Here is a 21303-nt window from a genome sequence, read left to right as displayed (position 1 = left end):
CTGACCTGTGTACCAATTAAAAATAAAAGGCGGCAAGCAAATGCTGGAAGTTTTCTGTTTGGGATTGCTATGAATAATGTGCTCTCCACTTTTGCCTTTGCCATGAGGATTACAGTATTCATAATTGGCCCAAGAGGTTTTGCTGCCTGAAGCAAAGGACAAAACGGGATGATCATCATTCCATGTGTGCTATTCAATGAATTTCCACTCACATAGCCCCTATTGAAATTAATGGCCCTAAGTTACCCATGTTCATTCATTTTGATGTGCTTACTCTAAGTAAAATTTAGATGAACACCACATTATGTACAGATGCCATGTGCACAACTGGCAGCTGAATTTTTATTTCAATGCTGGGGGGAGGGCTCCACCACACCTGAAGGCAGCAGTCTAGCTTAGGGGGCCACAGGTCAAGCCAAGAGGAACACACAGCCCAACGCCTCACTGCCACCACTGCCTGCTCCTCAGATGCTACTGCCTAAGGCGGCTGCCTCCATCTACCTAACAGTAGGGACAGTTCTGACAATAATTGTACTATTGCCAGTACCCAGTGCCAGGTTTGAAATGCAGTTATTTTACTGACTGAGGCAGAAGCCAAAAAATAATAATTTTAAGCCTATCTGTTTTGTCAGTCACAGATTCACAGGTGTATTTATTTATGTTGAAATTGTGTCCTGCGGAGTCTTGGAGAGAGCCTGAATGCAGCACTGGGTTTTTTTCTCTGAACTTTCTATAGACACACAGGAACAAGGCATATGGATTTGAGATGGAGTTCTGCAATGGCTTTGGTCTATGAACAGCAAAATGATATCGTTTGCAGCTTAATTCAGCATGGTGAAAGAGCTCATCAGTGTGGATAATTGCAACTAAATGTGATGAGGAAAGGAAGGAGGGTACAAGTAATGATATGCATGCATAACCTCTCCAGTTAAAATATGCTGCATAAAGGCTGCATATGGCCGCGTATATTTCAAGGTTAACACCGTGTGGTGATTGGAAGTCCAGAGAGATTCTCACAGTCATAAGAAAGTCAAGACCCATTCCATTATAGACCAGTAAATATAATTTACAAGGCTAAAGAGCTAAGCACACTTAACCACTGTAGCTCAGTGATAAAATGTATACACTATATGCAAAAGATCTCAGGTTCCATCCCTAGTCAAAATACCAAATCAAAGCTTAGTGGCTCAGCCCATGTGGCACATTTCAGACAAACATAAGAGGAGTTCTAGTGGATCAGACTAAATCTCCATGTAATCCAGCATCCATTTCCCTCACAGTGGCTAACCAAGGCTGCATTTGGACAGCACTCCATTCCATTTTCTTGATGTTTCCTTACCTGATAATTTTTGCATTTTATGTAAAAGTCGCTTCTGGAAAATCTAGCAGAATCTAGTGGAAGTTTGTTCCCATATTAATTGCTTCTGGTGGGGATGGAATCTGTTTCAATCTCATTAACCCAGAAAATCATGGGAGTTTTGTTCTGTAATTTTCACGCCGTGTTCATCATGCCGCTGCTGTTCATGCGATGAAATTTGGGGTGGTATTCTGGCATACAGTTCTTTCCAGCAGTTTCCATGGATGACTTATGGGGTAACAGAAGCATGCGTGCACATAAAAGGGTGGCAGCATGTCCAGTGATGGCTGCTGTTGTGTCACACTGCACCACTAGTGGGAATGGAATTTAGTGTGACATGGCAATATATGGATCCAAAAGCCACAGTTCTACAATGCAACAGGTGATGCAGTGTAAAAGGAACATTAGAAACAGAAGTTGGAGTTCATAGTCTACGTGCAGCTTGGCAAGTGAGCAATTAGTGTTTTGACTACAGGCTAGGGAGACAGAGCACAGGAGAAATTTGTCTGGAGCTAAGAGGACGTAGTAACAGCTTGGTGATTGTCTGAGGTCTCTCATATAGGCAGCATGACCTATGACATTGTTTGGCTAGTTAGGAGTATTCTGGAGTGCTTGGAGAGTGATGAAGTTCATGTCTGTATCTAGTAACTTGTATATAGCTTGTGAGTTTACTGCCATATATAATAAACTACAAAATCAAGTTACTAGTCGTCAGCTTTGTTCCTGATCGTTGTCCTGACTGAACAGTCTCAATCGTTGCCTAGGAAAAGCTGCACTACTCTGCTAAGTTGTGCATCATTGAAGAAGTTCAGAGGTGAAGGGACTGGTCCTAGTAGTATGCGAAAGGATTTCAGAAAGTGCTCACAGGCTTCCGAATTTTAACAGCAACCAGGAAAATGAACACAACAATGCCCATGCCTGAAGTGCTGATTACCAGCATCTAGTATTCAGTTGTATAGACTGCATCTGAGCCTGGAGGTGTTATAATATCTTACCATGAGACCCCAGGGTGGATTGCAACAATGTTAAAACCAGTTAAAACAATTTTGTGGCAGCAGTTTCCAGAAGGAAATGATGTAAACCCCATGAAACTTTTTGAGGGTGGGAATTGCAATGCAATATCCTTGCTGTTCTGATCAAATTGTGTAGCCAATGATGAATGAAATGAAAATAACAGGTTTGGTGAAATTGTGCTCTTTAAAGAGCATTTTCCATGCATCCTGCCTTCGACTCTGAAACTAAACATCCAGCATCAAGTGCTTAGATGTGTTAATTTATCATCACTGTGGAAATCAGGAATTCTTTTTAAAATCATATGAATATGTAGAGAGGAAGGAGCAGAAATTCCCATACCCAGCGGCCACTCTAAAGGGAGGCTGAATATTCTGTGTATGTGCAGCAGTTAGAAAAGGTGTGAAGCACATTAATCAGCCATTTTGGTAACCGGGCAGAATTGAGCAGATTGTCTCTTCAGGAATTATACTACACAGTGTGAAGAGACTGTGTAGAGCAGGCAGAAGATGCTGAGTACCTCAGATATATGCAGGACCCCTGTGAACCTAGAAGATTACAGATAAATTTATAGATACTGATTTAGTGAAACAATCATCCTAAAACGCTATGAGTCATTTATACCACATGTCCTAATTTCAACGAAAGGAGAAGAATGTGACCTGTAAAATTACCATATTTCATTGCATTAGAGACTTAGGTATAGCTGGTTAGCTGAGGATCTTTCAAAAGAGAGGTTACATGTTTAAGTGAGCTGAATATCTGTATCTGCATCTTTTCGGTGACAGTCCACAAGGTTTCATGAGGCGTGACTTAACATGACCTCATTACTTAAAATTCTCAGCACACATTTACCCACCCTTGGAACTGACTTGACTCCACTAAATTATCTTCCTTTGTGCCCAGGCTTCAAAAGGATTCCTTCTGGTATCCTCAGTTTCCATCTTTTACCTTGAGATCTAAGGAGTTATATTAGCTGTGGCTCAAATTTCCCCCAAACATGTGTTTTAAGACTGAGGTTATCCTTCTTTTCTTTGGTGGCTGTACTATCTTTTCCGCAATGAAATTGAAACCTGCAGATTACTTTCATCATGGCACACTGCCTTAAAGCTTGGACCTTCACATGAGGCATATGAGAATAGTAAGCTGCCTTCTCACTTGGAGAGAAAAATAAGCAACTTTGGTAGTTATTGGCATATCAAGATCCTGCTGAGGAGAACCTATTGAAGTCATTTGTAAATCTCCCCATTGCTAAGTGATAACAACTCACGGATGATCTGAGCTGATGGCCAAATTGCATATTATGTGGAATACCCATGATTAAGTCTCATGAGATTTTGATTTATTTCCCAAAGCGGTGATGCTGGTGTATTGGGTATTTAACATCCACCCTGCCTACTCATACACACACACAAACACAATCACACTATCTGCTACGTTAGAGGTAGCCAACATGCCCTCAATATATTCCTGGACTACAACCCACATTATACTTGATCACTGACCGTGCTGGCTGGGGCTGAATGGCTAGTCGCAGCAACACCATTTGATGAATCTGTTGTATGTTTTCCTCTGCAGAAGAGCTCTGGAGGGCAAAACCTTGGGGGCGAGGGAGTCAGAAAAACAGCTCAGGCAGGAAATAATTTAACACAGGGATAAACACACACATTGCACCTCACCACTTCTGCCATCCAGTTTCATACCCCAACACACACACTTTGCTTGTAGCTTTTGATCATTGGTGTAGCTAAGGCCGGATCTGAGGTCCTGGGTCCCACAGCCCAGGGAACTCCCAAGTGCAGCAGGATACAGACCCATGGAGTTGGTTTTGATCACTGATGGATCACCTTTGCAGAGAGTGGGACAAGGGGTAGTGTGACCTTGTTCCTGCTTCTTGATCTCTCTGCAGCTTTCAATACCAGTGGCCATGGTATCCTCCTGGACCGGCTCTGTGGAATGATAATTGGAGACGTGGTCTTACAATGCTTCCAGTCCTGTCTATGGGAATGAGTCCAGAGAGGACACTTTTCAGTCCGCTAGTGATGTTAGGTGCCACACTGTACTGTTTTATCCATGACACTATTTAATATCCATATGAAGCTGCAGGGAGCAGCCATTAGGAATTTTGGAGCAAGCTGCTATCAAGATAAGATAACACTCAGCATTGGTTCTATATAACACCTAGCTCTGGAGAGGCCATTTGGCTCTGGGCTGATGTCTAGCAGCGGTGGTGGGATGCATGAGGAAAAATAAGCTGTTCTTGAACCCTGGCAAGATGGAGGCACTGTGAATGAGTGGTTCTTGTGTCTGAGAATTTAGTCAGTTGCCTGCAACTGTGCATGCATGGGCCGACTTTGTACCCAGAAGAGGGTAGAACAGGGCGGGGGTGGGGCATAATAGGGCAGGATGGGCTTATGCATGCTCCACCAATGCGTGTGATGACCCAAAACGCAACCCCTGTACAGATCAGGGGTTGCCTGCACACTTTTTTCTCACCAGCTTAAAACATTTTTGTTTAGGCGAGCCTATCCAAACACACAGACATTGATGTGTAATAATCTTCTTCTTTTTTTGGTCCACTGTTAATTTCAATTATTTTTAAAATCTTTTAACTGTTTTTGGAATAATAATTTTAATATTCCTTATAAACTACTTGGGTGTTTCATTACAATCAAACGTTATATTGACTTTGTTAAATAAGTAGATTAAAACCACAGTAGTTCAGTCATAATGCACTACAACTGCAGTAGCACCACTCGCTTTAGCAAGGAATACACGGCAGTTGCTCTGGGTGGATTACAGTCATATTGCCTGGAAGTAATCTATTAATTAGGTTTTGCTGTTATCTTTGAGAAAGGTAATATAAGGGAGAAAGCTAATGTGTCTGCTTTGGGATAAAAACTAATCCTTTTGTTACCATAACAACATCTAGAAAACTCTCTAATCAAAATTCAATCTTAAGCATATAAAGTGCTTTAATTCCCCCCCCCTCCATGATAACATTAAAAACAAGACTGGTAGAAACTCTCAGTTCAGTTCCATTATCAGGAGTAGAGTTTGCTTCCGCCCAGGACTGTATTGTATTCCTGGCTAAAAATGTATAAGGGGGAGGACAACACTGTTGAGCTGTATTTAAATTATATATTATATAATAAAATCAAAAGGTGCATAACGGTTACATAGTTCAAAAAGATTAATTGTACTGACAAATATTACTCACCTTACGTGCCCAAAGGTTCCAGAGATATGGTGGTTACTGTTTTAGATTATTCTGTTCATGTGCAGAATGGAAACTGCCTACGTCCACACCAGTATTAGAGAATGAATGAAGCAGTTTTAAACATCATTTTCTGTGATCAACCTAAATTTAAATGTATAAAAAATGTCCAGTAGCACCTTAGAGACCACCAACTAAGTTTGTTCTTGGTATAAGTTTTCATGTGCATGCACACTTCTTCAGATACCAGATTCTTCAGATACTTCTTCAGATGGTAAAATTATATATTTGAACTGCGTCAGACCAACACGGCTACCTATCTGAATCGAAATTCAAATGTTAGTGGGCCTAGTAACTTCACACACATAAAAAGGCAGTCTTGTGATTGCACATTCCAAATGTCATATATAAAGGTCACGTGTTCATGCCTGCGAATAGCCCAAATTCCCATTTCTGCCTACCCCTTTTGGAAGGGGAAGCCTCCAGAGGCAAATTGCTGCCATATTTGTATGCAAATAGTGTGTGTGTGTGTTTCCTTCCTTTATGACCCGGTGCATACAAATAATTCCATGGCCCATTCCCCTGCAACCATAGGAAATCCCTGGGCCTACTAATGTTACTTAGGGATGTATGTATCTGACATACGTTTGAACTTCATTCTGCGTTTGGGTGAGTAATCCTCTCAGGACTGGTGGGCAAATAGGGAAGTGGATTAGTTCAGTGTTGGGAGAACTTCTTCCCTCTGCAGCCCCTGACTGTGGTCTTGGTGGAGAGCAGGCCACTTCCCTGATTTGGAGCTACCATGTGTAAATTTGGACCCCTGTTCTAGGTAGTGGAGGGTCTCTGCAAGGATGCCAGAATGGAGCTGAGACTTCAGAACCTAACTGATAAAAGGGGCTTGTTATAGAGCAAGTAAGAAAGCTATCCTAGAAGGGGAAGGGTGGGTTGAAAAAGTGGAATGAGGACAAGAGTGTATTCTGAATGATGGAGAATGGAGGAAGTCTTGTTACATTTCTGTAATTTGCAGAGTTGGATGGAGAAGGGGGAATCCTCTAGGATGGATTAAACTGAAAAGCAGAGGAGAGTCAGGTATTCCCAGACCAAAGTAGGCCATCCATCAGGCAGAAATACAAGGACTCAGGGAGGTCAGGCGTTTCCAGGCTTCAGTAGGGCTTCTGCTGAGTAGGACTGTGGGATGTTGTGGTGCAAAGAAGGGCATTCAGCAAGGAGCTTCAAGGGAGACTTTGGTGAAGTGGTTGTCAGTCACAGCATTCTCAAAAGCCCACTGCAGCTAGGGATCTGAGGGCATTGGTGTTTGGAGGGGGTTGGAGTGTTTCCTGTGAAGAAGTTTCGTGGAAAACGAAAAGGGTGGAGGTACCACTGATGATTTCTGAAAAGGGGATCTAAAATGTTTGATGATGTTGGCTTGGATTTCATCTGGATGCAGGGAAGCTTGGCTTCCAACATCTAGGAGCGACATTTCTCTGGTGCATCAAAGTGCTAGAACACCCTCCATTTTGTGTGGAAGGTGGAGGCTGGTCCTGGTATTCAGATCCCATCATCATTAGCTGCCAGGTCCTGACAGCTGCAAGCAGATGATATGGGAGGTGTGTGGACAATATGGAAAGGCTCTGGCAACAGTAAGAAAGCATTGTTGTCGAGAGCTGAACATAATGACTATTAGTAGTTCTCACAGAATATGGTCTCTCACCATGACAGCCAGTTAAGAGACAATCAGAGCAAAGAGCTGAAGTGAAAAGCAGCTGTACGGGCAGATAGCTTGAACTTAGGGTATGAACCCTAAAGAAATGTGTTTTAAAGCTATACAAGAGGGAATCAACATTGACAGAAGTGACATTAGGGAATTAGAAAGACTTGCTTTCTCAACTTATTTTGCTCAACCCTTGCTCTTTACTAACCAAGCTCCCACCCCCATTGATTTGGCTTAGCTTTTATTTTATTTCCTTCCATCCTGAACGATGTATGATTAGCAATACAGCAGAAGTTAAAATAAGCCCTGCTTTAGGGTAAGTGATTGTGGTACGTGTAACAATAAGTACTTAATTGATACTATTTCTTTTTAGTAGCTTTTTTCCTGCTGCCACTCCACAAAATAGTCAGTTTTTAATTGCATGTACACTTATTTACTCCACATTATTTCCTTCTCAGTTGTGATTTCCAAAGGAAGAACACTCTGAGGTCACTCAGGAAAATGATATCTATTATATCATTAAAGCAATGTGGCTCCTCAGAGTGAATGGGTTTTCAGGAGAGGTGCTTAAATGTTAACAGGAATGGGGGTGGAGTTCATCTTACCCCCAGGCAGCATTTGAGGCAATGGAGCTAGCAATATCTCCCCAAGATTGGACGAGAATGGTATTACCCCGGCTTTTCACTGAGAGACTGCTGGTTACCTTCTGTCAGTGAGCAACTGCCTCACTGCAGAGCAGAAGCACAGCCTTGAGTCTTTTGTCTACGTCTCGGAGAGAATTGTTTCTTGGATAGCCAGATTTTCTTCAGGATGACTATGTACAAGAGCAAACGCAGAAACCAAAGGTGTAAGTAGTCGCAATTCATTCTTTCATCTGTGTGCTTTTGTTTGTGCGTATATCAAATATAGAAAAATCAATTCATTGAGGAGGATCGTTCAGGATGTACGTTTCTCCTAATTTGATTGAAAACTGTGCCTTACTTATTTTCTGCAGTGGATAAAATAGCACAGGTGGGATTTTTAGTGATTTCATGCTACACTCTCTGTATTTTAGGGGAAGAGGCGATCATAAGAATATGAGGGAAAAAATAAGCTCACTTGTTACTATGGAAACCACCAGCAAGTGACTGCTTTATAAAATCAACAAGGAAATGGAGATCAAGTGCTAGTTCACAGCAACATAGCATCCTGTATTCGTATAATTATGATGGGATAGATGGGGGGGTTACCCTAAAAATGGGGGTGCAGGGAGGAAGAACAACATTTGCATCACTACATTATTTTATATAACGTGACTTTAGGTAGATAGACATGTAAGGAGTGTGGCTGTTCTCATTTTTGAAGCTCTACTTTTTAAAGGAAGCAGCCGATAAAGCATAAAAGGAGACAGAGAAAATAGAAGAATGTAAACTTTATACACACAGACACACACACACACACACACACACACACACACACAAAGCAGGCAAAATCAACTCCAGGATGAATGAGATGTTATTTCTGTTTTCTTCAAACAAATACAGCATCTGCTTTGGTGTGCTCCTAGTCTAGCCAGGTTTGCACATTTGAGTTAAATGAACAAACTTGTAGGGTTCAAGCTGTCAAGCCCGCAGTAGTGTAGTTAAGATCAAAGGCAGTAATCATCAACAGCAACAAAATCAATAGAAGTTCTGCCTCCGACTTCAAGAGAATTGTCCTTTCAGTCTCTTGCACACACACAGAAAGGTGGGACTAAAGCGGGAATTATCTTGTAAAACAGATGGAAGACAAAAGGGGGGGATAAAACACAAGCAAACATAAATATACTATTAATAAGAATTTTGCTATGACCTATTCTTTGTGAATCCCTGCAATTTCCATATACACAATCACACCTCAGCTTTAAGTCCTTGACTTTTTTTTTAAACAAATCCAAAGTGTTAGGGGTTCCTAAAGCAACTTCGGTTTGGGAATGTCTGAGAGGATGAGATTTAATTTGCTTTCTTCCTCTTTACACCATATTTGGGAGAGAGTAGAAAAAAGAGATGCACCCGCTGTGAATTAAGAGTTGTACACAATTCAGCTGTCATTTTATCCTTGTTGTTGTTGAGTTCCTCCCACCCCAAGAATGGCAACAGAATTGACTTGTTCTGCCCCCTGCCACCCATTTAAGTGAATGTTACCCCTTTGCGTCATTCCTCCTTTTTGCTTTTTAGTAATTGAAACTGTTTTTAAGTGTGTGTGAGAAAGGCAAGAGCTGATTTATCACTCTGGAGAAAAAAATTAGTCCCACCCCATTTGAAGGCAACAGTCCTAAAACTACTCTAGTGGCTCTAGGAATGGTTGTGTAGGAGGACTAATAGTTTCTAATTACATTGCATCAATAAACTTTAGTGTTGCATAACTGGCTATTATGCCAATTGGAAAGTGGTTATTACAGAAGGGATTAATTTATCCTGCATGCTGCATAGTACATAGAAGAAAACAGAAATCCTAAGTGGAAGAAAAATGAACATTTGGAAGCTGGGTCCATTCCGGTGTTATAAACACAACCAACAATAATGGTTGTAACTATTTCCAAGATCTGCTGGAAGACATTGTGGGGTGTGAGGGAGTATTTGAAATTAAACACATGTTATTTTAAAGGCATTTTGGTAACAGGCTGAAGCACAGCAGTGATTTATTCCTTGTTTGTGGAGCTGTGCTTAGAGTGTTGGACTTGGACTGGGAAAACACAGGAGATCAAATTAGTTCACTCATGTGAAGGCATCAGCCCTCAAACTACTCTAGTGATTCTAGGAAATGTTGTGTAGGAGGACTCATAGTTTCTAATTACATTGCATACAGGACCACACTCCACCACAAAGCTCACTGGGCAACCTCTTGCCATTCACTGTTCATTAACCCAATGAACTGAAAATGCTGGTGGCAGTGGAATGTACGCAGCCCTAAGAGCTGTCCAACAGTGGAGTAGACTCCCTCAGGAGGTTGTGGAATCTCCTTCCTTGGAGGTTTTTAAGCAGAGGTTGGATGGTCATCTGCCATGGATTTTTTTAGTTGAGATTCTTGCATTGCAGTGCGTTGGACTACAGTAGATGACCCTCAGGGTCCCTTCCAATTCTTCAATTCTATGATTATAAGCTCCTTTGAGGAGGGGACAGATAAAAATGTAACGAAGAACAAATAAATAAAAGGAACTAAGCTCTATGCTACTGTGGGCTTCTCTTCCTCCAGGAAATTTGCAGGGTCCAAAATTGAAAGAGTGGTGCGTAAAAGGCACTGGAGTTGGGGAGAGCAAGAGAAGAAGGAATAATAGATACTTAATGGCTATGCACCCTCCTCTAGCTCTAGCTACAGTATGTTGGGTTTAATTGCAGCAGTTCCCTAGACTTTAGGTTGGTTATTTAACACATATTTTTACATACAGAGGGACACTCACAAACTACGGCTGGAACTTATTGGGGTGACTTTGCTGCTCCACAATACTGCGTATCAGGAATGTACTAATTCTAGTTCAAGGGAGAAGGAGTAATGGTTATCTGTGAGGTTGTGGCTGCTTAAACACAGCTTAAAACACAGCGAAGTCATTCCTTTTCTCAGTTTGTGGGGAAGCAGATCTAATGCAGTATATTCCAAGGACTAGATGTGGATTGTGATTGACGTGCTGTGCACACCGCTTTCCAAACCAGTGGTGGAGGCACACCAGGTACAGAGTAAAGGGACATGTGCCTTTGCCTACTTATCCAGATACCCAGTGCTGAAGGTTTCCAGATCTAACATACGGGAGCAGGGGCAGAATAAGAAGCTTCGGTTCTAAAGGTTAAACACATCTCTCAGGTCTTACAGGTGTCTGGCATTCAGTGTTTTCTGCTGCAACTCCCCACTAGGGTAGGTTTTCAGAAGGAAGGAAAAAGCATACCTGCTTTCAAGGTTCTTTGGGAAGCATTGCTTGTCATAAATGCAGCCCTAAATAACTTCTGTTGGCATTGCTATAAATAATAATAATTTTAGCCTGGGGTGTTTTTTTTTTTGTGGGTTTTGTAAAACGGGTGGTTCTGCACTTATTTTTTGAAAGCTGCTTTTAAGCTCCTATGCTTATCAGAGAGGAGGGGAGTTAAGAAACAAAAGTATTACAAAGGTATTTATTTATAACTTGGAAAAGGCATTCATAGTCAGTAGCAAATAAGGCAACTGCGCTTTGTTTGTTTTTTGTCTGATGTTAAATACTGGGTTTGATTTGCTTTTAAAAAAATTATTTATGCTTCCCTCCCATAAAAGCTTCTCCAGGTAGCAGAAAGTGTGCAGGCATCTGAAGGAGAGAGGAAAAAGAGAGAGATTTTCTGCTCTATGCAACAACAACAAAAGGACCTTTGAGAGGAAAATATGGCACTTCTTGAAAGCCATTAACCTTTTCCACATTCCCAGCAGTGGTGTCTACTTTTTGATACCTCCGTGGAATTTGCTGTGCTCCTATTTTACTGTTGATCCATGCCTTTAAGCTGGCATGGCACAGCTGTTCTGCAGCAACTACACTGAAAATGTATGGAAACTGGTTGGAGGTTTAGATAGGTCAGAATGAGGACTTAGGCACTGAAAGCAGAATGGAGAAAGAGAGTTTTGAGATCACTGTTAAGGGAGCATTACATATCACAGATACCTTTTTCTTTCTCACAACTACTAAATACTATGCTGGCAGGACTCAGGATTGTGAGGGTTAGGCAACTTTGGCAGAATCAGGGCTGGCAAGCCTAAACTCAATCAGAAATGCATTCTGGCAGACGCTGTACTCCAAAAGTAAATTTCAAAGGCAGTTCGGAGGAAGAGAGATGAAAGCTAGAGGCTCAAACAGAGATAGGCTGAGGCTGGAGCAGCTTCACTGGAGCAGGCAGGCTGTTGGAACTGAAGTGGGAAAGATAAAATGTAGGAAGCAGATGTTCCAAATTCAAAGTCAACCATACCTGTTGTGTGAAGTCTGTAATATTTCAGGTGGTTTTAGCTGATGAAAGGGCCCTGTGAGGTGGCCACCATATTTATATAAGGAAAGGCCATTAGCAAGGTTCATTATTGTCATTCAGAATTACAGTGGTACCTCAGGTTAAGTACTTAATTCGTTCCGGAGGTCCGTACTTAACCTGAAACTGTTCTTAACCTGAATCACCACTTTAGCTAATGGGGCCTCCTGCTGCTACCATACCGCCAGAACACGATTTCTGTTCTCATCCTGAAGCAAAGTTCTTAACCTGAAACACTATTTCTGGGTTAGCAGAGTGTGTAACCTGAAGTGTATGTAACCTGAAGCGTATGTAACCTGAGGTACCACTGTACTGCATTATAGTCTCATTTTCTGGAGAGCAACTCAGGGACGGAGAAGGGCTAAAGCACATCACTGAGCCCATCAGAGATCTGTGCTGCCTGGTGGATACCATGCAACTATGAAACATCCACTAGTAATATGTGCATCATGTCCAAATTTTGCAAAACTCTATTTCCTTTTCTTCAGACAGAAGTGGATAACCTGCCAAAATGTTACAGGATAGGGGAACAGGCCACCACATTCTGAGATACAAGCTACGTATACCAATAGGCATGCTATTTTTTTCAATCTGCTGAGCTGAGCCTGTCTCCAATTTTTGTATACTGTTGTTTTGCTTTATTTATTGTCCTTGATTGTTTAATGTTCTTATTGTTGCAAGTTGCCCTGGGAGATGCATATGTCTTGGAAGGACATCGTATGCCAGGTATGGGTGCTGAAATAAATAAACGGTGACAAAGCATTGACATGTTGGCACCAGATAAGGATAACCTTAGTCATAATGAAACCCTTTTGTGTTAAAATTCCAGTCTGTCATAGCATTGCCTCATCTTACTGGAGGTACTCCCAGGTTTGGGGAGCCACCAAATAATATACAGTGGTACCTCGGGTTAAGTACTTAATTCGTTCCAGAGGTCCGTACTTAACCTGAAACTGTTCTTAACCTGAAGCACCACTTTAGCTAATGGGGCCTCCTGCTGCTGCTGCGCCGCTGGAACACGATTTCTGTTCTCATCCTGAAGCAAAGTTCTTAACCCAAGGTACTATTTCTGGGTTAGCGGAGTCTGTAACCTGAAGCATATGTAACCTGAAGCGTATGTAACCCAAGGTACCACTATACATTCACAGACCCTCACACAGATCACCCACTTTTCTTCTCTTCCTACTGCTGCCCCCTGTGATTTCTTCTTAATCTTTCATGGTCCTCTCAGTGGCAGAATCACCCATTTTCTCTTCCCTTGGGTGGGTAGCAAAATGACAGGTTGCCTAGTGCCTAGTAAAGTGTCACATGACCAGCTCCTCCAAGCCTGCAGTTTGCTTGTCATTTTAATTTGAAGCATTTCTGATCCCAGGGTGAGAGTGGCAGTGTGCTCAGCCAATCAAATGGAGTTCTGAGGTCACTGAGTGCATCATAGTGAAGATGATCCTCTTCATTTCTCTCATTGGTCCCTAGAACCCAAAATTGTCCTCTGATTGGCTCAACTCACCGCCACCTTTTCCAGGGGTCAGAAGTGTTTTAAAATTAAAATGGCTGGCAGCCAGAGCGTTGATTGATGGTGACTCACTTCCTTTTCTGCTATTATTGGTCATTGCTATAGCACCACTGGACCATCTTTAGGATCATTAAGGAGCCTCCTTTGCTTTGCAGGGGGATCATGCATGCTGTTGTCTGGCTCCACTGAATAATATACATTACCATATAAAGAGAAAGCTTCATAAAATGAGAAACTTAGGACCCATCAACACTTTCTGGAAACCCCAATTGCCATTGGTTGAGATTCAGCACTAAACTGTGGGTTTTCCCTGGGGAACTGGGGCAAATGAAGGTTAGGATAAGCCCTAAGTCCAGAGTTTAAAATTATCTAACTGCACCAGAGCACAAGAGAATGTAAAAGAGAAATTAAATGTGAATTCTAGCCTATGTAGATTTTGTATTTGCAATACAGACCATTTTAAGGAAAGCATCATCCAAGTCACAGGTATAAAAAATTGCTGAAGAAATACCCTTCAAGGTATTGTAGGAGGAAATGAATCTTGATGCTAATGCTGTTTCAAAGCCATGACAAGTCAGTATAATGGGAGATAACTACTGGAAGACTTAAAATCGGGTCTAGCACACATACTTGTATATCATTGTGTGGTCAAGGTAGCATTGTGGTCCAGATTGGGTTTTATTTCCATTGTCCTTTGAAATGACCTTGAAACTCAAATTTTATTTCCTCCCTGCTTTTTATACACCCATGAAGTGTGTTCATCTTACAAAAGAAGGCTTTGTGTCTGAAGCTTCAGCCTTGAACAGTCAGATTGTTTTCCCATCAGATCCTTAAGCGGGCTCATTTGTTGTAGGGCTGCAACCTCATGTATTTCGGTACTTCCCTTGGTTTCCACCTTCCCTGTAGGACAGGCAGCTTGGAAGAACGGACCAGCAATTTAGCCAGTTCCCGTTAATACTGAAAACAGGACCTTCTGTCCTGTTTGACCTTGAGCTTTGCTGTGATTCAAAACAATGAACTTCTTATTCCTCTTACAAGCTCTGATGCTCAATGTGAATTGCAATTCACTGCTGCCAGGTTTTCTCCACATTCTCCACATTTCAAAGAAATTCCCCGAAGGTGGTAAGCTATGATTTCCTCTTTACACTAGCACTGAGTTGAGGTGCTAAGTGCTCCCATGTGTCACACAAATACCTGAAGTAGTCATGGTTCCTCTGTTGTATTGCATTAAGTTTAATTGTTGGTTTATTTCAGTAAACAAGGTGACATTTTAACCACCCCAAACTGGAGCACAGTGAAGACATTCACTAATTAGGAAGAATAGCTTCAGCATTTATTTTCCTGATTTACTGTGCCCTTAACTTTGTGGCACATCAGACCATTATATGGTTTTAAACAGTGGCTGTCAGGTTTCAGCACAACTCATGCACGCTTCCTTTAGGCATTATCTGATACCATTCTCTGATGCTGTTCAGAGGGTGGGCAGAAAATATATTGGAATCTACTGGCAGATATCTGGGTGATTTGCAGTGAATCAATAGCAAGAACAAGGAAGCTCCTTCAATTCTAAATCGGACTGCTGAGATGAAGAAAGCCTGAGGGTGGGAGACCAGAGTGGAATCCAATGCAGCATGAAGTCTGTCCTTCTATCAGAGCAAAGATGCTTCCTTGCACAATGGAATGCTCTCCCTCTCTCCTCCTGGACCAAGCATGTGCTCAGAGGCACCTTATTCCTTAATTCTATGGGTGGTAGATTACCTCCAGAATCAGAGATAGGATGCCTCTGAATACTACTGTAGTTTCTGGGGAAGGGCAGCTGGAGGGGGCTATTGCACTTACATTTGGCTCGTGGACCCCACACGGGCTCTGGTGCTTAGCCACTGCAAGAACAGGATGGTAGATAAGCCTTTGGTGTGAGGACCTATCAGGAATCTTCTTACATTCTTTTCTCCCTGGCAAAGAAAAGCTACTTGAAGCAGAGCTTGGAGAGTGATGGGCAGAGACAGCAAAGCTGAGGTAGATAGCTAAGTAGTCAAGCCACGGATCTAGCTATCTAATTTTGATCCTACCCTTTGTCCAAGTAGCTCTGGGTGGCCTGCAGCATGGTCCACCCTCCTGTGAAGTAGGTTAGGCAGTGACCCAGTGAACTTTGTGGCCAAGCAGGAATTTGAACCCACATCTTCCTAGTCTAGCCACTACATCATACTCACTATGTATGAGCCAGCTTTGTATGTCCAGCAACTTACAAAAAGTTTGATAAGGCTGAAATGCATCTTGTGCGAAAGATAAATTTGTTTGGTGTGTGCTTTAAACCCTCAACAACCTGATCTCCTCCAGGTGTTTTGGAATAGTGAGTCTTGTGATCCATAACATCTGGAAGGAGCCAGGTGGACAAATCAAATACATGGCACCCCTCTCCCAGGAATTGCTGGTGTTCATGCACAAAATAATATATTTCCGCAACTGTCCTAAAATATAAATTCTTATTTAGTGCAGTTTTGTTACTAGCCTAATCTTTATGCTTCTTCTTGAAATACAAAAGTGAATTCTGGTTTAAAAGAGAACAAAAGGTCAGACCCAACCATTTGTGAAGCTCATCAGAACTGCTGTTTATGTCTCTATTATGCTGATAAACATTAGCTGTTTGGAAAACCTAATAATCTGATTCATAAACAGCTCACACAAGCTGGCTTAAAACTTCTCTGGCTGCCATCAGAGAAGTAACCTTAAATTTTAACTAATGCAAGTACGAATTGCTGCAGCTGTATGCAAATTGGAAGTGAGGATTGAAATTTATATACAGCGCTCAGAATAATTGGCTTTTCCAAAACAATTGCCTTTAACAAACTGACACCTGCGTGACTGAAAATAACTAGGCTTTGTATCTAAAAACCCCAACAGAATAGATAGCTGAAGCAGTTCTTTTTAGTGTGCTTTGAATAATTTCCTGTATTTTAATAACATTTCCAACACAAGTGACACTTGAGAAAGAAAGAGTCGTGGCTGACAGAAAAATAAAATGCTCATTGATTAGATGTAACCTGCCACTACAGTTCCACTGTCTAAGTCAATTGCAGAATCTGCTTTCATGAACAACTCTGAGGAAAAGAAGGTCAGGCATCTGTGGAGGATGCTTGGATACAGTGGACAACATTTTGTACATTGCCACCTTGCAGGAGTGAGGAGAAATCTGTGCTGCCTTTCTTGAGTCACTCTCTACTTTTGCTCTCGCGGAACAAGATCTACTCCTGAACAAATTGGCCCAATCTAGTATTAATGGGCACATTTTAGTACTGATTAAGAGCCTATCTGTATTCAGGCTACATAATAAAGGTTAGAGATGGGGAGCAGGGACAATTTGAACCTTATACATCTCAAAAAGGTCATTTGTAGAGCTTGAAAAGGTGCAGGAAAGGGCAACTAAAATGATCAAAGAGCCTGAAAAACTCCCCTAGGAGAAAAGCTTACAATGTTTGAGGCTTTTCAGTTAAGACAAAAGCAGAAATTGGGGAAATGATACTAAAACGAAGGGTCAGAGAATTAAGCTGAATTCTAGAACATTCAGGGAAGACAAAACGAAGGATTTCTTCACACAGTGCATAGTTAAACTCTGGAATTCCCTCCAACAATATGTGATAACGGGCACCAAATGGCCTCCAAAAACCTGAATGTTATATGCATGTGAAAATGCATATGTAAACACACATTAAAAACCACCAAAGTGGCTCTAAAATACATGCACAATATAATAACTAGTGATATTGCATGCTCAAAATCCATTCACCCTAAATAGTCTGCATATTGCTGATCCTAAACAGGCCATCTAGGGGAAATTGAGAAGATCCCTTTTCCCAGATTGTGGGTTTAAAACAACAACAACTTGTCCAAGTAATCCTTCTACAGACGACCACACCTTGGAACAAGAGTATTGCAAGGCTGGTAGCACTAGATAAAATTCTGAGCACGACCCAGATATATACAAGGCTCTGCGTAGAAGTTACTCATCAGGAGACCGTTTCTGTAGCATAAAACAGCAGCCCTTTGGGTGGTTACAATATACAATGTCTTTTAATTTTGTGGCTCATAGCTATGTGCAAACTCTTAAAAAAATAATTTCCCAGAGATGATAATCTTCAAAAGACCCTGTCATGCAAGGGAAATTGAAACTCTTAAATTGAAGGGAAAAACAATAATCTCATTCACCTTCATTTCTTTTCCTCCAGAGATGGTTACTGGCTTGCTTCTCAGATGGTTTCTATTGCTTTTTTTGTGTTCGCTTTTTTTAAAAAATGGATAATTGCAACCTTTGTAGGAAAAGATAATTGCACTTATAGCCTGCAGTGGTGGTGCAAAGCAGGCATTCAAGTGCTGTTGAGCTCTGTTGACAATTTGAGAATGATAACGTAACTACCTTACCCGCAAACAAATGTAACTTTAGGATTAATGGTGTCTGTATTCCTCAGACAGTGTCCCAAAGGCTTAAACTGACAGAGTTGTAAATGAGTTTGGACAGAGATTTCTCATCACAAGCACTGGGTAATATTATCTCCCTCACACATAAGCACTTTATACTTTTTATTTGTCTCTGCCACATCCTGCTCTCCTACATCAGTGATTTTCCCTGCCTGCAAGGTCACATCCTGGCCTCCCCATGTTCCCGCCTGTTTCCTAAATGCTTGGAAGAACTGGGCAACTAATAATGAAAACAGGAATTGTAAAATGTATCTTATAGAATCTATTATTATTAAATTCTCTCTCTCTCTCTCTCTCTCTGAGATGTTACACAGCTTATATGGCTGTGAATGTGCGCACGTACTGGGTGTTACTAGCATCATGTAGATCACGAGTGTCAGATTGTAGATCAGGATCTACTGGTAGACCTCTGGGTGATTTGCAGTAGATCAAAAGGGAGCCTGACTCCCAGTTATTTAACTATAACAAAGTGCTTTCTCCACAAGTGGAGAAGCATGGGGTAACCAGAATATAAGAAAAGCCTACTGGATCAGAGCAGTGGCTCATCTGCTCCAGCATCCTGTTCTCACAGTGGCCAAAGAGATACATTTGAGAAGTCTGCAAGCAGGACATCAATACAATAGCACTCTGTGCACCAGCGATTCCAAGCAGCTATTATTCATAGGTATCCTGCCTCTGAGAGAGAACATAGCCATCATGGCTAGTAGCCATTGATTGTCCATGAATATTTATTATTATTGTTGTTGGTGGTGGTGTTGTTGTTGTTGTTGAAGGAAAGGCATTTTCCTTCATCTGAGGGGGGGTTTTGCCCTGCACCCCAGGGTCCCGCGTGCAGGCAGACTGTGGCTGCCTGCTGGTGGGGAGTGTGCTCCCTCCGCACCCCACTCCTCACTCCGCGATATCCCTACAATTATTATTATTATTATTAATTGAATTTATATGCCGCCCTATACCCGGAGGTCTCAGAGCAGTTCACAAAAAAGATCACAATATATGAAATTAAATTAAAATAAAATTAATTTAAAATAAAGTAAAGTAAAAACAATAAACCAATCATACCCCCCCCCCCAAAAGAGCCACATTTTAAAAGGGTATAGGATGTTGATCAGGTCAGCCAAAGGCCTGGTTAAAAAGGAATGTTTTTGCCTGACTCCTAAAGCTGTATAATGAAGGTGCCAGGTGAGCTTCCCTGGGGAGAGCATTCCACAGACGGGAAGCCACTGCAGAGAAGGCCCATTCTCATGTTGCCACCCTCCAGACCTCTCTAGGAAGAGGCACACGAAGGAGGGCCTCAGAAGATGATCTCAGGGTCCTGGTAGGTTTGCCTGCAAGAACATAATTTGACTGTAAGATCAGTTCATATTCCTAGGCTCATAATGTGTTCGGTGCCCTGTTTTGTAAGTCTAACTGTCCACATTTAAGCATTTTACTTAGCTTTGAATCCACTTTCCCCCATTTGAATTAGGCCAGAATAGTCCACACCTGCACGCATTTGTATACGAGGAACAACTTTGGTCTTTCCCATTCATACTGGTATATGCTCCCTTTTGCACTTGTCCCTGCCTTCTAATTTCTTAGTTCTGTTTTGCTGATGAAGTGCTGACAGCGCATGTGCACAGATAACTGTGTGCACATTATTATTTTTATTATCATCATCATCATCATCCAGAAAATGCACAAAAGCACTTAGTCAGGCAATTGTAAATTCTTACCACACACTTTTGCAATTTTCTGGTTTTATGCAAATCTGAGGGATCAAAAGAGTCAGGGGAATGTAAGGCGTCACTCCTCTGCTCAGGTGTGTGCCAGGATCAACAAGGAAGAAATTAAAGCAATTGGAAATTCTTGGCACACACTTTTTAGATTGCTGTGCAATATCTGGTGTAGAATTTTTTAATGTGGTTTGCTTGTGTAGCTTTCTGATTTTGTACAATCTGAGGGATTGTGTGGGTGTGGGTGTGTGTGGGTGGGTATGTTTGTGGGTAGGGTAGGAGGGAGGGAGGGAGGGGGGCACCATTCAGGAGCCCACCAGAAATAATTAAGGCCACAGCCAGAAAAGAAATAAAAAGTGTACACTTTTCAGCTTGCTGCTGTTGTAAACAATTTTAATATGATTTGCTTGTGCAGTTCAGTCCCCAACCATTCCTGCCACCATCACTGATGCTGCCACCTCTTCCCGCTCCATGGCTTCCACTTACTTGACTGCTGCTATTATTGTGGAAAGTGACTGCTTGAGCTGGACCCAGATCATTCCTCTTTCCAAATAGAACCCCCAACTCCTACATCAGCTGTCACCATCGCCATGGCCATAACAGATGGTGAGAAGTCTACCAACCCCCAGCTTTGGCCCAGCATTGGAGCAGTAGCCAGTTCTTCTCTCTTCCTCTCTACCCAGCAGGTCCCCAGATTAGATCTACTATTCCTATCTTGAAACCTCAGTGGCCTTGGCCACCTTGTTTTCAATTCTGCTGTGGCCTGCACCCCTAGCATTTTTCCTAAGCAGTTTTATTGCATGTGTGGATTCCCCTGCAGGAAACAGGCACATGCAGCCAAAGTGGGGCTGTTTGAAAGCCCTCTTGCAAACAGTTCTCTTTGCAGAGGCTACCTACCTATCCTCCTACCCACCCAACACCTCACCCCCTGACAACTCCAGATCATTCCAGGCAGCCTGGCACAAGGCAATTTGGGGCTGTCTGAATCCAATTTGGTTAAAGCATGGATGGGCCTGATTGAATTCAGGATTTGAGCTTATGCTGAATCCTGTGCACAACACTATTATTTTCTGATGCTTTTGGTTAAAATCAGTGCAATATGGAATGATTCGGTCCACCATCGTATTCAAAATGGCAGCTGACAGCATCCAAAACTTGCTGCTCCCTCTCAGGAACTGTCACACCAAATTGGGTGACAGTATCTTCAGAGGTGACCAAATCAGCACAGTTTGGAATGGTACAGTCAGCCATTTTGATTCAAAATGGTGTCCAATGGTATCCAAACATAGGCCCAAACCTGCTCCTTCATCATACCAAA

General features: G+C 42.0%; 1 protein-coding gene across 4 annotated transcripts in view; it reads left to right on the top strand.

Moving 5' to 3' along the window:
• RALYL (RALY RNA binding protein like) overlaps positions 1-21303 on the top strand; it is a 264584-nt gene that overhangs the window by 183327 nt on the left and 59954 nt on the right. The window contains exon 1 of one of the 4 annotated variants that reach the window (XM_081919859.1): positions 7895-8143. The exons of the other annotated variants lie outside the window; for them this stretch is intronic. Within the exon in view, the coding sequence (XP_081775985.1) occupies positions 8107-8143 (37 nt within the window). The 5' untranslated portion in view covers positions 7895-8106. Of the gene's footprint in view, positions 1-7894; positions 8144-21303 lie in introns of those variants that run through there. 4 annotated transcript variants of the gene reach the window in all.

This window comes from Podarcis melisellensis, assembly GCF_964234715.1.
Source record: "Podarcis melisellensis genome assembly, chromosome: 7".
Classification (NCBI taxonomy): Eukaryota; Metazoa; Chordata; class Lepidosauria; order Squamata; family Lacertidae; genus Podarcis; species Podarcis melisellensis.
Note: the sequence above shows the minus strand (reverse complement) of the source record. Positions and strands in the feature narration are given on the sequence as shown.